Source organism: Gorilla gorilla, chromosome 6, assembly GCF_029281585.2.
Source record: "Gorilla gorilla gorilla isolate KB3781 chromosome 6, NHGRI_mGorGor1-v2.1_pri, whole genome shotgun sequence".
In the NCBI taxonomy this organism is placed as follows: domain Eukaryota; kingdom Metazoa; phylum Chordata; class Mammalia; order Primates; family Hominidae; genus Gorilla; species Gorilla gorilla.
This window is the reverse complement of record NC_073230.2, coordinates 55,672,893-55,688,278: the sequence shown is the minus strand read 5'-3', so window position 1 is coordinate 55,688,278 and position 15,386 is coordinate 55,672,893. Positions and strand designations below refer to the sequence as shown.

At 42.5% G+C, this 15,386-nt stretch overlaps 1 protein-coding gene across 1 annotated transcript in view; it reads left to right on the top strand.

Moving 5' to 3' along the window:
- Window positions 1-15,386, top strand: part of PKD1L1 (polycystin 1 like 1, transient receptor potential channel interacting) — a 162,778-nt gene that overhangs the window by 94,953 nt on the left and 52,439 nt on the right. The window contains exons 30-35 of the mRNA XM_063708537.1: window positions 397-497; window positions 6,557-6,749; window positions 8,560-8,643; window positions 10,469-10,676; window positions 12,908-13,014; window positions 13,824-14,040. Coding sequence (XP_063564607.1) covers window positions 397-497; window positions 6,557-6,749; window positions 8,560-8,643; window positions 10,469-10,676; window positions 12,908-13,014; window positions 13,824-14,040 — 910 coding nt within the window. The remainder of the gene's footprint in view (window positions 1-396; window positions 498-6,556; window positions 6,750-8,559; window positions 8,644-10,468; window positions 10,677-12,907; window positions 13,015-13,823; window positions 14,041-15,386) is intronic.

The following is a 15,386-nucleotide window of genomic DNA, read 5'->3' as shown; positions in this document are numbered from 1 at the left end:
TTACAAGTGCGCATCACCACGCCCAGCTGATTTTGTATATTTAAGTAGAGATGGGGTTTCACCATGTTGGTCAGGCTGGTCTCAAACTCCCAACCTCAGGTGGTCTGCCCACCTCGGCCTCCCAAAGTGCTGGGATTACAGGTGTGAGCCACCGTGCCTGGCCAAAGTGTTTGTTTTTAATGAGATGCAAGGTGAAAGTGTTATGTAGGAGTTTTTACTAAGAGACCAGATGGTGTTGTGGAATTAAGCACATTGACCCTTTTTAGTCCCAGGCTACCTCCTTGCAGTGACAAGGATGTTTTGCACAAATTGAGTAAACTCTTGATAGAAATTTGACTAAAACCTTTGAGAGAGAAGAAAAAAATGAGAAATCCCTATTTTGTTTTTATCTCCTAGATTCTCTGAGAAACCTACTCCCTCTGATTTTCTTGTGAAGCAGATCTACTTCTGGGATGAGTCAATTGTGCAGATTTATATACCTGCTGCCTCTCAGAAAGGTCAGTGAATAAGGCACCTTATTTTCCCATTCTGCTTACATGATTAAAACATCCCCTATAACCTTTGTATGTATAGTGGTGTTTTTCTTTATTCATGACAAAAACATCAGAATCCCTTCTCTGCTTGCTTATAAACAAACTGCTCCACTATAGATCCCACACATGGAAACTGCCCCATGATGAGCGCCATCCTTGTGATGCAGTGGCTGGTGCTGCTCACTGCCCTACCCATCTCTTCCCAGGTGGTCTCTGGTGCCTCCTCCTGATCCTTAGGGCTCTGCGTGTGCTCAGGCTGAGTCTTTGTCTGAAGCATCCTCCTGCCTTGCTTCCCTCAAACTAACCTCTGCTGAGCTTCCCTGACCTCAGAGTTGACCCAGGACTTCTGAGACGTCTCTGTATCTCACGTATCAATAGGGCACAGGACCCCCTCTGAAGCAGTGTGGGGGCAGAGTGTGAAGTTTGGGGCTCACCCCTTCTCCGTGGTCTGCCCCTGGTGGCTTAGGATTCTGAGCCTCAGTAACCCCTTCCCCAAAAAAGCAAGAAACTGGAGCTCAGTGGGCTGAAGTGGCACCCACAGGCAACTCACCAGACACGTGCCTTACGCTGACTTCCACAGGCTCTGGCCCTGGAGAGGAGCTGGCTTCTGACTGTCAGTGAGTGGGCCAGACCCATTGTCTCTACATTTTTACTGGGATATAATTATTTTCTTCTGAGAACCAGTATTTGTTTCTTTTAAAAATGAATCAAACTGTATTGCTCATCAAATTCAAATTCTCAATGGTATTTTTTAATGTTGCATTTCATGTGTTCTTTTTCACAGTTTTTATTATAATTTCAAGCTGATAGAAAATTAGAAAAATATGCACAACGTGTACCCGTATCCTTTTCCTTGAGATTCACCATTTGTTGATTTCTGCCACATTTGCCTTATCTGCATGTGTACAGGTGTGCACACGTGGGTGGGGGATGTTTCTGAGGGAGAGGACAAGCTGTTGGAGAGAAAGTTGCAGGCCCCATGACATACCACCCCTGAATACTTAAACATCTCATGAAAACAAGGGCATTCCCTACAAAACTCAGTACCTTATCATAAGGAAAAGAAATCAACATTAATTCAAGAATATCTATTCTGTTATCCACATTTAAATCTTTAAAATCCCCCCAAATGCCTTCTATAGCTCTTTATATTTTTTAATCAGAAGTAGGTCAAAGTTTATGAATGCATTTTGTTGCTGTGTTTTTATATAGTCCCTTTAAAAATCTACAACACCTTCCCAATTTTTGCCTTTTTTTCAGACTTTTTTTTATGAGCTTAGGTTAGTTATTTTCTGAATGTCGTACATTCAGGAAATTGCCTGACTGTTTCGTCATGATTAAATTCAGTTCACAGATGATTGGCAGCATATTCCATAGGCGATGGCGCTAAGTTTGGTAATTTGCTTGGGGAAAGAACCTCCAATCTCTCCATTTTCCCCTTTGTGAGATGATACTTGTAAGACCATCTTAGTATCTTCTTCCCTTACAAACTGTCACCCCATGCTTTTAAGGATCCGTGGGTGATATAGGTACATAGAAGGCTACAAAATGGTGCTTTGCTAATTCCACCATGAATTAGCTGGCATTCTTCAGTAAAGAAGAGCTTCAGTCTCTCTCTATCTTACTCTTGCTCTCTTGTCTCTATGGTGCATGGTGTTTCTTAAAAATTCAATGTGTTAAAAAAAATTCAATGTGTTTAGTTCACCTCCATTATTTTACTTTTTGATGCACAAATTATTCCAGTGGGAGCTCCTCCAAGATGCTTCCTGAGGTTTTCTTGACATGACATCACAATCCTCAAGTGCTTCTTTACTTTCTGGGACACCAGCGTGTCCTGGCTTATCCTGTGTTTGGCCAGCCCTTCCTTGGAACCGGCCATGTCCTCAATGAGGCTTGGTTCATTGATGGGAAATGACATTAGAACACAAGAACTGCACATCACATTTGCTCATTGCTATTGGGGCGTCACTGATTTAACGTGTGTGTGTGTGTGTATGTGTGTGTAAAATGAGTTAATCACAATGCCTTAATTCAAATCCAACACCCAGGGTTCCTTATTACTTTCTCCCATTGTGTGTTCAGATCCCCATTCTCCTACAGTGAGAATTCCAATTGCCAAAATATGAGAACTTGAGAGCCAGTTTCCAAAGAGCAAAATTCACTTTGCTCTATCCTACAGTATACACCAAATCGTTTTAGAATTAAAGCACCTGTACCCCTAACAATCACAAACCTACCAGATAAAGTTCAATATTTCTTTCTAGATTTTTTTGTTTAGTTTTGACTTTACATTCTTACATGATATATTACAGTAAGAGCACATAGTCAAAAGTTAGTTGAATTAATTATTTTCTCTGTGGGTTTTTGCTATACATTTTATATACAGCTAGGTTCACTTTTTTGCATGCACTTAATGCTAAGGCTTACTTTTATCCTTTTTTTTTTTTTTTTTTTTTTTTTTGAGACAGAGTCTTGCTCTTGTTGCCCAGGCTGGAGTGCAATGGCGTGATCTTGGCTCACTGCAACAACCTCTGCCTCCTGGGTTCAAGCGATTCTCCTGCCTCAGCCTCGTGGGTAGCTGATATTACAGGCATGCACCACCAGGCCCAGCTAATTTTTGTATTTTTAGTAGGGACAGGGTTTCACCATGTTGGTCAGGCTGGCCTCGAACTCCTGACCTCAGATCATCCATCCTCCTTGGCGTTCCAAAGTGCTGGGATTACAGGCGTGAGCCACGGCGCCCGTCCCCATTTTTTAACATTAATTTATGTTTTGAATTTGTGAGACATTTTTATTGTTCAGATGTCTAAAGCACATTTAAATATGTATGTATTCAGAGCTAAATCTTTCAACAGCCTTATTCTTAAAGCTTGTTATCACCTAGTCCTTATAGGTAATTGTTTTCATTTGTTTCCTTTATTTTATTTTATTTCAGTAGTTTTTGGGGAACAGGTGGTTTTTGGTTACATGGATAAGTTCCTTAGTGGTGATTTGTGAGATTTTGGTGCACCCATCACCCGAGCAGTATACCCTGCACCCTATGTGTAGTCTCTTATCTCTCACCCCCTCATCCTTACCCCTAAGTCCCCAAAGTCCTATTATGTCATTCTTATGCCTTTGCATCCTGATAGCTTATCTCCCACTTATAAGTGAGAACATAAAATATTTGGTTTTCCATTCCTGAGTTACTTCACTTAGAATAATGATCTCCAACTCCATCCAGGTTGCTGCAAATGCCATTATTTTGTTCCTTCTTATGGCTGAGTAGTATTCCATGGTGCATACATACCATATTTTCTTTATCCACTTGTTGGTTGATGGGCATTTAGGTTGGTTCTGTTGTACTAGTTTACATTCCCACAGGCAGTGTAAAAGTCTTCCCTTTTCACCACATACACACCAAAATCTATTATTTTTTGATTTTTAAAAATTATGGCCATTTTTGCAGGAGTAAGATGGTATCTCATTGTGGTTTTAATTTGCATTTCCCTATTACTTAGTGGTGTTGAGTATTTTTTAGCCATTTACATATCTTCTTTTGAGAATTGTCTGTTCAGGTCCTTGCCCACTTTTTGATGGGGTTATTTGTTTTTTCTTGCGATTTGTTTGAGTTCCTTATGAATTCTGGATACTAGTCCTTTGTCAGATGCATAGTTTGCAAATTTTTTCTCCTACTCTGTTGCTTGTCTGCTTACTCTGCTGATTATTTCTTTTGCTTTGCAGGAGCTTTTTGGTTTAACTGGGTCCCATCTATTTATTTTTGTTTTCATTGCATTTGCTATTGGGTCTTGGTCATGAATTATTTGCCTAAACCAATGTCTAGAAGAGTTTTTCTGATGTTATCTTTTAGAATTTTTACAGCTTCAAGTCTTAGATTTAAGTCTTTGATCCAGCTCGAGTTGATTTTTTACATAAAATGAGAGATGAGGATCCAGTTTTATTCTTCTACACGTGGCTAGCCAATTATCCCAGCACCATTTGTTGAATAGGGTGTCCTTTCCTCACTTTATGTTTTTGTTTGCTTTGTCAAAAATCAATTGGCTTTAGGTATTTGGCCTTATTTTTGGGTTCTGCATTCTGTTCCATTGGTCTACGTGCCTATTTCTATGGCAGTAGCATGCTGTGTTGGTAACTATAGCCTCGTTGTATAGTTTGAAGTCTGGTAATGTGATGCCTCCAGATTTGTTCCTTTTGCTTAGTATTGCTTTGGCTATGTGATTCCATATGAATTTTAGGATTGTTTTGTCTAGTTCTGTGAAGAACAATGATTATAATTTTTTTTTTTTTTTGAGACTGGAGTTTCACTCTTGTTGCCCAGGCTGGAGTCCAATGGCACGATCTTGGCTCACCACAACCTTCACCTCCTGGGTTCAAGTGATTCTCCTGCCTCAGCCTCCTGAGTAGCTGGGATTACAGGCATGTGCCACCACACCCGGCTAATTTTGTATTTTTAGTAGAGACGGAGTTTCTCCATGTTGGTCAGGCTGGTCTCGAACTCCCGACCTCAGGTGGTCCACCTCAGCCTCCCAAAATGCTGGGATTACAGGCGTGAGCCACTGCACCCAGCCTCGATGATTATAATTTTATGGGAATTGTTTTCCTGATGTTTCTTTTTGGGAAAATAAGCCCATGCATACCCACATTATTTCCCCTTATTTCTTACACTCATTTGCATTGTGCTTTTCTTACTTAAATTACATATTTAGAAATCACTCCGTATGTATTTATTCATCAATATCTTTTTTTTTAACTGCTATGTGCTTCTCCATTGTATAGATGGACTGTAGTTTATTCAGCCAGTCTCCTATGTATTCACATGGAAGACTTGTGCATATACTGTATTACATGTAGGGGGAGGAGTGTATCTTCAAGTTTAATTCCTAGATAGGCTGTTCCTGGGTCAGATGGTAAATGCCTATGTGGTTTTGGTAAGTATTGTCACGTTTACCTCCAGCAGTGTCTGAAGCTGCCTGTTTTCCCACGTCTTTGCCAAAAGGATGTATTTTCAAGCTATTGAGTTTTGCCAGTCATATAATTGAGAAATGTTCATTTTAATATGCATTTTATATGAATTAAGTTGGGTATTTTTTCATATATTTAAGGCCATTATCCACTTTTTTTCTGTGAATTGTTCATATATGCCCACTTTTGTATTGAGTTTGTTTTTTCTTGATGTTTAAGAGCTCTTTATATGTTAGGGCTATTTTTAAAATAGTAATTTATCCACCATTTCTTGTAAGACTCTTAGATTTTGAACCATCGTTCGAAATTTATTTCTTATGTCCAGATTATAAAAGAAGTCATTCATGTGTTCCTCAGTACTTGTGCAGTTTGTTTTTGTTTTTTCTTTCATATTTAGATATCTGATTTGCTAATGTTTATTATTGTTTTTTATAGCATGAGGTGCCCATATTTTTACAAAGGGCTAATGTCTAGTTGTCCCAACACCACTTCTTAAAAAGCCTTGGGCAATTTTTAAATAAATAGAATGTTAAATACTTCTGCTTCTAAATATAAAAAGTAGGCTAAACATTAAAAAAAAATGGTAGGCTAAAACTCCATGGGTCATTGTGCTGTCCTTACCAGAATGGGTTCAGACCCCGAGTATACTGAAATTTCGCAGGCTGGCTGACAAACTGGTGAGGAGCAGGAAGTGGGCTTGAATGGCAGCTAAAGAAACTGACTCAACCCTCTTCCATCCCCACTAGGGTCAGGGGGTGTGGCCTGTTCAGGGTGTCAGGGGGCACTTGGAACATAAGGGATGCTAGAAACACTGTTTTTCTTCCCAATTCTCTACCATTCCTCAATTCATATCTGCATCCAGGAGCTTTGACTGGGTGGATTTAATCCAACTTTAAATGCTTCAGGGACAGGAAATGGCTAGAATTTGATGCTGTCTTTCAGTTCTTGCTCATCTGTAGTCCTTGTCCCCACCTATCTGCCTACTCTGTCTGCGTTTGAAATGGAGAATGCCTTTCTGCAAACCTCAGGTTGTACTTTTTATTTATGTTTTCTCTTTTTAGATGCCAGTGTAGGCTATTTATCCTTATTGGATGCTGACTATGACAGAAAACCTCCAAACAGATATTTAGCTAAGGCAGTGAACTATACAGTACATTTCCAGTGGATCCGATGCCTGTTTTGGGACAAGAGAGAGTGGAAATCTGAACGTTTCTCTCCACAACCAGGGACTTCTCCTGAAAAAGTGAACTGCAGGTATAGACACATTTGAGAAAGAATCTGAGATTTTTAGTAAATGACTGCCTTGTCTTCTGCATTTGGCCCAACCCCTAGAACTTTTCCTGAACCTTGTCCATAAGAAGCTGGAGCACTCTTGGTTTGTACAACTCTCCAGCCTGTGTCAGTTCTCTCATAGCCAGTTCGTGTGTCAGCCTTGGTTCTCCCACTCTATGGGCTCCCAAGGAGCAAGGGCTGCTTTATAGACTGTCCTCGTATTCCTCCTTCCCGTGGCGGCTGTCATGGAGGAGGTGTTTAGTAAGTGTCTGTTGAAGACATGAGTCGGTGGATGAGTGATAGATGAACCTGTCAGTTTTCTTATCATAGAAGTGCTGACATCCTTTGAGTACGCAGTTTGTACTCAGGCAGGTGGGACCCTCAGCTCTCACCATGCCCCCATGTTGCCCTGAGAGTCCCTCATCTTCAGAGGACCCTCCACAGCCTGGTGGTGAAGGTGTGCTTTCTGAGACAAGAAAAGTCTCTGCGCAAACATGAACAGCCTCCTCAGGAATTTCTGGGCATATGAGTCATGTCACTAAATTAGAAATTGTTTGTCATCTAGCTGACAGACTAACAATTCTATAAGAGGCTCAGATCATTCTTTTTTGTTGCCCTTACCTTTTCATTAGGATAGAGATAAACAATTATTAGTCATATTTAGAAGCAGAAATAGTCATTTCCTTTTAAAAAACAAATAAGCCATAAGACATTATATTTTGTGATTTCCTGCTAGGAGGCAAATATATCCAGATCATACCGTAGCAGTGCAATTCGTAGCCATTTATTGATTTTCTTATGTTGCACTCTTAGATTTTTCTAATGCCATTGCTAGGAGCACATCCAAACTTACTGGTAATGGCCCAATATTTTGCTTCCATATTAAATTATTGATAAATGCATTAATGCAATCATTCATTCTCCATTACGTAAGTACTCTCTGCTAGGCACTTTTTTATGAGCCAAGGGTACAAAAATGAATAACAGGCCAGGAGTGGTGGCTCATGCCTGTAATCTCAGCTCTTTGGGAGGCCGAGACAGGTGGATCACTTGAGGTTAGGAGTTTGAGACCAGCCTGGCCAACATAGCGAAACCCCATCTCTACTAAAAATACAAAATTAGATGGGCACACACCTGCAATCCCAGTTACTTGGGAGGCTGAGGCACAAGAATTGCTTGAACCTGGGAGGTAGAGGTTGCAGTGAGCTGAAATCACGCCACTGCATTCCAGCCTAGGCAGCAGAGCAAGACTCCATCTCAAAAACAAACAAACAAACAAAAAAATTAAAATAAATCAGTAACACCTAGGACCTGCTCACAAGATAATGAGGGTGAGATAGACTTTATTTTTAAAAAAGGAGACAGTGTTTACAGTGATTGTCAGGGTAGGATATTTGTAATGCCAGGAACTGGTGCTTAGGCAGAGGAGTTGGCCAGAGCTTGACCAGCAGCACAGCTAGGCTGTGACTGGGACCCGAGAGCCTCAGGCTGCAGCCATGCTGTGGAGGGCTGTCATGAAGACCACCATGTGCTCTGGAGTCTTGCATCTCAGGACAGCCTCCATGGGAGCCGTGTGCCCCAACACGCAGATGTGAAGAACTCTGGCACATCAGAAGTGTCCCTCATTTCTAACTTAGGTTTCAGGTGAATCTTTTAAACTGGGTCTTAGTCATAAAGTTATCATTATTGCACTCTTTCTTCCTTTTCTCATTCCTTTAACCAACATGCCATTACACTGTCAACAGCTGCTCTCTCCACACATTCTGTATCCTCATCCACATTTCCCTCCTAGCTACCATCGCCTCGCGGCATTCGCTCTCCTAAGGAGAAAGCTGAAGGCCAGTTTTGAAGTGAGTGACATTTCCAAGTTACAGAGGTAAGTTCCATTTCCTACATAAAGACTTCATAGACTTTATTTGTTTTACTGTTCACTCAGGATGCCCACATATAATTCCGGGGGTGCTTGAAATCCATGTTACTTACTATCATTGCATTTTTGAAATGTGCATATTAGTAGATAATTATCTTTAAATATTATATAGTTGAATATATACTTATATATCTTGTCTCTCTATACTTGAATTCACTGATGAGAGACTTGTAAACACAAGAAAGTCAACATACTTTTCATACTTTTAAGTTTAGTTTTAGTTCAGTGTGAATTTGGTCAATTATTATTGATAGGGTTGATATCTACAGTGACAATAATACCTAAAGAGCCTTTCCTGGTTTATGTTTATTGTCACAGCCTAATTATTAATAGCTCCCTCTTTCTCTCTCTGGAGTATCCCATTTTAGATAATAGATTTAAAATGTACACTATTTTTATAGCCACTTTTATATGAAATGGTTATATTTAGACTCTGAGATATGAGTAAAGTGAATGTAAGCTGATATGGACAGGAACCTTCCCTGTCTTATTCATCAGTGTCACCCTACATTTAATACAATGCTTAGAGTAAATATTTGCTGAATGAATATCTAGGGCAGAGTCTGCATTTTCTGGGGTGTTGAGTGTTAAATTTTTTTCTCCTTATATTCATATAATAGGAAACTCTACCTTACTTTATTATTTCATCAATCATATTACTTTATAGACTAGTTGGTGGACCAGATAATTAGTAAATAAGATATGAATTGCTAATGCAACAGATGTTGGGTGCAGAACAGGTCACTGGCCATTCAGTGATCAGGGCTCAGAAGACAGCAGCCTCAACCATGGTGTCTGAGGCATTGATACCACTGGGGCTGGGGCAAACCATGGGGGAAGCAGCCCTGGAAGATGTCCAGAGAGAGGCAACACCTGAAGTTCTACAGGGGCTATCTGGCCAGAATCCGAAAGGTTTCAGAGTATTGTCCAGGTGGAAGGATGTGAGCATCCTGCAGAGCTCGTGGGGCAGAGCTCTGAACAGGCTCTATCTTGGTGGGAAAAAAGAGGGCAGGTGAGAAACCAAGAGCAGAGCCCAATCCTCAGACGAAATCAAAGAGCAGAATGCCAGGGGATGGGGCAGGCAACATCCCCGTGTGACATAGACCCTGGTGCCCACCCTCTGAGATCCCATCAGAAATCTGTAAGGCTCCACTTAGGTTAGAGTCCCTGCACAGCGGCTTGATATGAATGTCATTCTACGGAACTGTGGGCATTCAGTGATCTCTCCCCAGCCAGTGTTGGTGCCTGGGAACAGGTAGGTAGAGGCTACAGGTAGGGAACAAGCAGCACCATCCACAGGGGCGGTGGGAGGCACAGGCAGGGTCTCCAAAACATCGCCAATGTCTCCTAGCCTTGTTCTGCTAGCAGGAGAGGGAGAGAGGGAGGAACATAATGGCACCTGCATGTTTCAAGAATTTTGTATATTTGTATTGCTTAATCTTTACAATAGCAGCGAGATTGGCATTCTTAGCCATAGTTCACAATGAAAGTTCCTCAGACCCAGCATGGCACAGCCGTCTAGCACAGAGGCTGGTCCATTACAAGGTTTCTTTGGTTCTGGAGTCCATGCTTGTGGGGTGCTGCTCACTGGACCACAGGCCAGCTCCCTGCCTTCAAAGCCCTTCTAACTCAGCTTCCAGCAAGTGTAAAAATGTATCAGTGAAGCCCAGCAGGGACGTTTGTGTGTAAGGGGCTAGGGGTGGCAATCAGTCTTTTCCTATATGCCTATTTTCATGAGCAATTTTCTTTATATCTCTCCTTTTGTTTATAGCCACCCAGAAAACTTGCTTCCCAGTATTTTTATTATGGGTTCTGTGATTCTTTATGGATTTTTGGTCGCTAAAAGTAGACAAGTAGATCATCATGAAAAAAAGAAAGCTGGTTACATCTTTCTGCAAGAAGCTCCCCTGCCGGGCCATCAGCTATATGCGGTCGTCATTGACACTGGCTTCCGAGCTCCAGCCAGGTTGACCTCAAAGGTAGCTTGAGCATCTGGGGGTGCTCTTTGATGGTGTCTAAGCAGTGTCAACACCAGAAGTGAGGATTTGGTGATTTGGCTGCCCCGTCTGTCACCTGTCACAGCAGCCTCATCTCATTGCTGACGCAAGGCTTGCCTGCCCTTTCCACTGCCCTCCCTTGGCCTGCACATCTGTCAGGGTGAAGAGCAGACCCCTTCACCTTCTGCAGCTGCTCCAATCCCTTCTCCTTCTGTCTCCACTGTGGAAAGCAGCCCGGGGAGATATGTTCTGTCTCTGAGTGGATCTTTGAGACTCTGAGAATGAGTTGTACTCTTCTGAGCTTGGGGCTGAAGACAACAGTCCCAGAGAAGCTGGTGGAGGATGAAGGTGGGGTGGGAAGAAGGATGCGGTGGAGGAGGAGGAAATAGTCTAGCACTGGGCCCAGTGGAGCAGGGGTGCCGCTGTGAGCTGTGGAGGTGAGGTCTGCAGGGGCGGAAATTGAGCCCGGGCAGAGCCATGTGCAATTCGAAGTGCGTGTGACACAAATCCCTCAGAGAGGGAGACTCCCTCTGCCCTTGGAACTCACGCTTCCATTTCCCGAGGGAACCATGGTTACTTTATGGAAGCAATAGGATTGGGGTGTGGATGAGAAGGAGTTAGATGGGAGGATGAATAAGATGGGGTGCCACAGTGTAGTAGGATAGATGGGGACACAACACATTTTTAAAGCTTATGTGGTCCTTACACACCATAAGCCCTTTGTCTACCAACTGTATATTTAAATTGTCTATCAGACAAACATACATGTATATATTCACAAGCAATGCATACACATAGGAATGTTCTTAACCTAACAAAGGAAGATTTAGTGGTGAAGCTTTAGATGATTTCTAAGGGATGTCTGCTCTCAGAACTGCTATTTATCATTATACTAGAAATCCTGGTAAAAACAATAAAGCAAGAAATAAAACAGGAATATAAGTTTCCAAAAGGGAGAAAGAGATGGTTCTTCATACAGGATGAGGTTGTCTACATAGCAAATGAAGAAGCATCTTCACTCTAATGATTAGCACTAATAACATTAAAGAAACTTGCTGAATTTGTGATTAAGAAAAAAATCATCAAAATAATCTCTATAAAACAGCAATAAGTATTTATAACATGGAGTTGAAAACAAGAACCTCTTTTTCACAGTAAAAAATGGTGGGGTGCCTAGAAGTGAATTCACTTCTAGAGGTTTACAAATGAAAACCTAAGGCATAATGAGGTTAAATCCAATTAAATCTATGCATAATTCCAGGAAAGTGTTTTGTGGAACTTGGAAAACTGATCCTAAAATTCAGGTAGAAAAGAATACAAGAGAATTACAAGACCAGTCATGCCAACTCTCAAGAGAAGAACAAGGCAGGGGCCTCCCAACTCGATATCCAGGATTATTTTGAAACTGTAGCACCTGAGATCGTGTCATGACCTCAGGAGAGGTACTGAGGAGGGATTTCTAGGGAAGGCTAGAGGTCTTACAAACCACAGGAAAGGGTGCACTGTTTCAAAAGATATTTTGGAACAATAGCTGTCCTTGTAGAAAAAGGTACTATTAAATCTTTACATCATACACACAAAAAATGAACTCCAGAACATTAGAGACAGAAAGGTGAAAACACAAAGCTTAGAAACTAGTCAAAGAAAATATACACTTCGAGTAAGGAAGGATTTCAGAAACAGAAATATCTTTCTTAAATGAAAATTTGATAAGTGACATTACATCAGAATTGTTCATTTCTGTGTGACAGAAGATACCAGTGAGAACGACAAGCCCAGCCAAATTGGCATGTGCCTCCCCAGGGTGTGCCCACAGGTGCATGGGTACCCTACTCTGCGTCCAGGCTCCTCTGGCATCTCCCTGCCAAACCACAGGGAGGAAAATGGTGTGCCCACCGTGGTGTTCTCCCGCCCTCATGAGAAAACAAATGCCCTCCCAAATCCTAGTTGGGATCTGGCTTTTCTAGATCAAATAGGTGAGGAAATGGCCAGTTCTACCAGGCTCCACTTCGAGGCTCTCCTCTGGCTCTCCAGGGAAGCCTGGGACTGGACGTGCCCCCTCATCCCCTGGCTCTAGGCTGTGGCACTCCACCGTGCAGATGGTTTTGAGGAAGGGTGGGACGCTGGGAGAAAGTGTGAGGAAGCCCTGCCCAGCATTGCATGGTGTCTGCTGTGAAATAGCCTGAGTTCCCACCCCTGTTCTTTGTTTTGAGGTGTACATTGTTTTATGTGGCGACAATGGACTGTCAGAAACCAAGGAGCTCTCCTGTCCAGAGAAGCCCCTGTTTGAAAGGAATTCCAGACACACCTTTATCCTGAGGTATTCCAAAATATTTCGCTGCTAGATTTGGGAAAGAGGCCAATCACAATTGGTGTAACCTTATCACAAATACAAAACAGTAGAATACATAACATTGGTCTCTAATAGTGAGCATCGATTTATATACAAACAATTTTATGATGTATTTTTAGTTTATTATTCTGAGTAGATTAAACAATAGGTTTATGCGAGGCAAGGAAGGAAGGAGGGTGGGGAAAGAAGACTTACTGATTTTACATACTAGTAAAGTTCATAATCAGTGTTCTCTATGACACTAAACCTTCTGACCTTAATTAGGTTTGTCCCCAGTTTGGAAGAGCGAGGACACATGGTGTCACAAAGGTGGTGGGGTTGGAGAAAGAGTGAATTTAACAAGATAGGATGCAAGCACCTGGCGTCTTAGAAAATATGAAAGGAAGGACTGAGCTAAATTATTTTTTCTCCTGGTAAATTTCATGTATGATATTTATAGGTTTGGAATATTATGTCTTCATTAAGAGAGAAAAGGTTAACTTTAGACTAATCCACACCAGAGACAAATACATGAACGAGATTTGTGTGACTTTGGTTTGGGAAAGCTGGTGGATATTGAAGGCCTGAGTGCGGGGTCACTGTGCTCGGTGGGATTTCCCATCCTCTGGCCGGGTTCCAGGGGGCTTCACATGTCACTCTGCATGTCAGTCACCTTTGACATGTCCCACCCACCCTCTGTGGGCCATCAGTGCCTTGAGGGTGAGCATTGGGGCTGATGGGATGCCAGGACCACACTGTCCCCCACCCGGCTGAGACGCTGCTGTGTGTGCCTCCAGCGCTCCTGCCCAGCTGGGCCTGCTGAGGAAGATCCGCCTCTGGCATGACAGCCATGGGCCTTCCCCAGGCTGGTTCATCAGCCACGTGATGGTGAAGGAGCTGCACACGGGACAGGGGTGGTTCTTCCCTGCCCAGTGCTGGCTGTCTGCCAGCAGGCATGATGGTCGCGTGGAGCGGGAGCTCACCTGTCTGCAAGGGGGACTCGGCTTCCGGAAGGTAGGCTCCCTCCAGGTGGCCTCTCGTGGCGCACCTGGCTGACCGGCAGAGCATGGCACCTGTCTCTGCTTCGCTTGCCACAGTTGTGTCTTTGAACTTTTCTAAAGTGTATTCCTCTTTTCTTAGTTAATTACCAAGATATCAAAATATTAAATGATACATTCATTAAGTGGCCATCCAAGCATGGATTAATTACCCTTCACAATTATTAATTATTGTAGTAATGCTTCTCTGTAATTGTAATAGCATTGCTGGAATTTATGGTTGCTGGTGGTCTGTGATGTCCAGAGGCCTGTAATTAAAGACTTTTCAGTGCCCTGTGTGTGTCCCAAACAACCTAGATAACTATCAATAGAGTAATTACAGATGTGGTATAGATGTGGTCAGGTCCAGGATGGCAGGAGATGGCCAGAGTGACAAAATAACAGATAACCTCACAAACTAACCATGGAAGTCGTGATTTTTGCATGTCCTTTCCGTCTTTCCCTGTATACAAACACATTTCATACAATTGTGATGATAATGTCATGCGTTTTGCACTTTCTTTTTTTTGTTTTTTTTTGAGATGGAGTCTCACTCTACTGCCAGGCTGGAGTGCAGTGGCACGATCTTGACTCACTGCAACCTCTGCCTCCCAGGTTCAAGTGATTCTCCTGCCTCAGCCTCCCGAGTAGCTGGGACTACAGGCACATGCCACCACGCCCGGCTAATTTTTGTATTTTTAGTAGAGATGGGGTTTCACCATGTTGGCCAGGTTGGTCTTGATCTCTTGCTCTTGTGATCCTCCCGCCTCGGACTCCCAAAGTGCTGGGATTACAGGCATGAGCCAACACACCTAGCTGCATTTTGCACTTTCTTATTCAACATTTTAGAGTAGGTCTCTTCATGAATTTTTAAAACATCATTTCAGGGCTATATAGTGGCCCACTGTGCATGACCATTTGCTGAAGACCTGTTGGGCATTTATAACTTTCTTTCATTTATTATGGTAATGGACAACATTGTGGGAACTTTCATGTGTGACTCTGTGTCCCTGATGAGTACTTCCTGAAGCTGGGTCTCAAACAGTGGTAAAAGCGCAGTGAACTCAGACATTCCCCAGTGTCGCCGGACCTTGCCAGGCCACTGGGCTTTCTTTCCAACCCGCCCTGTTGCCACCTGCGTTGATGAGAGGCCCAGGCTCAAGGCCTTGGCATTTTCAGGCCTGACATATTGCTAAGCTAGTAAGAAACATGATCACAAAGGATTTGAAACAAGTTTTCAATCAGCCACAGCATGTGGAAATTCTTCAACATCTAAAACTGAAGGTCCATTCAACTGGGGCTTCCCCTTAGACGACTGTTTCC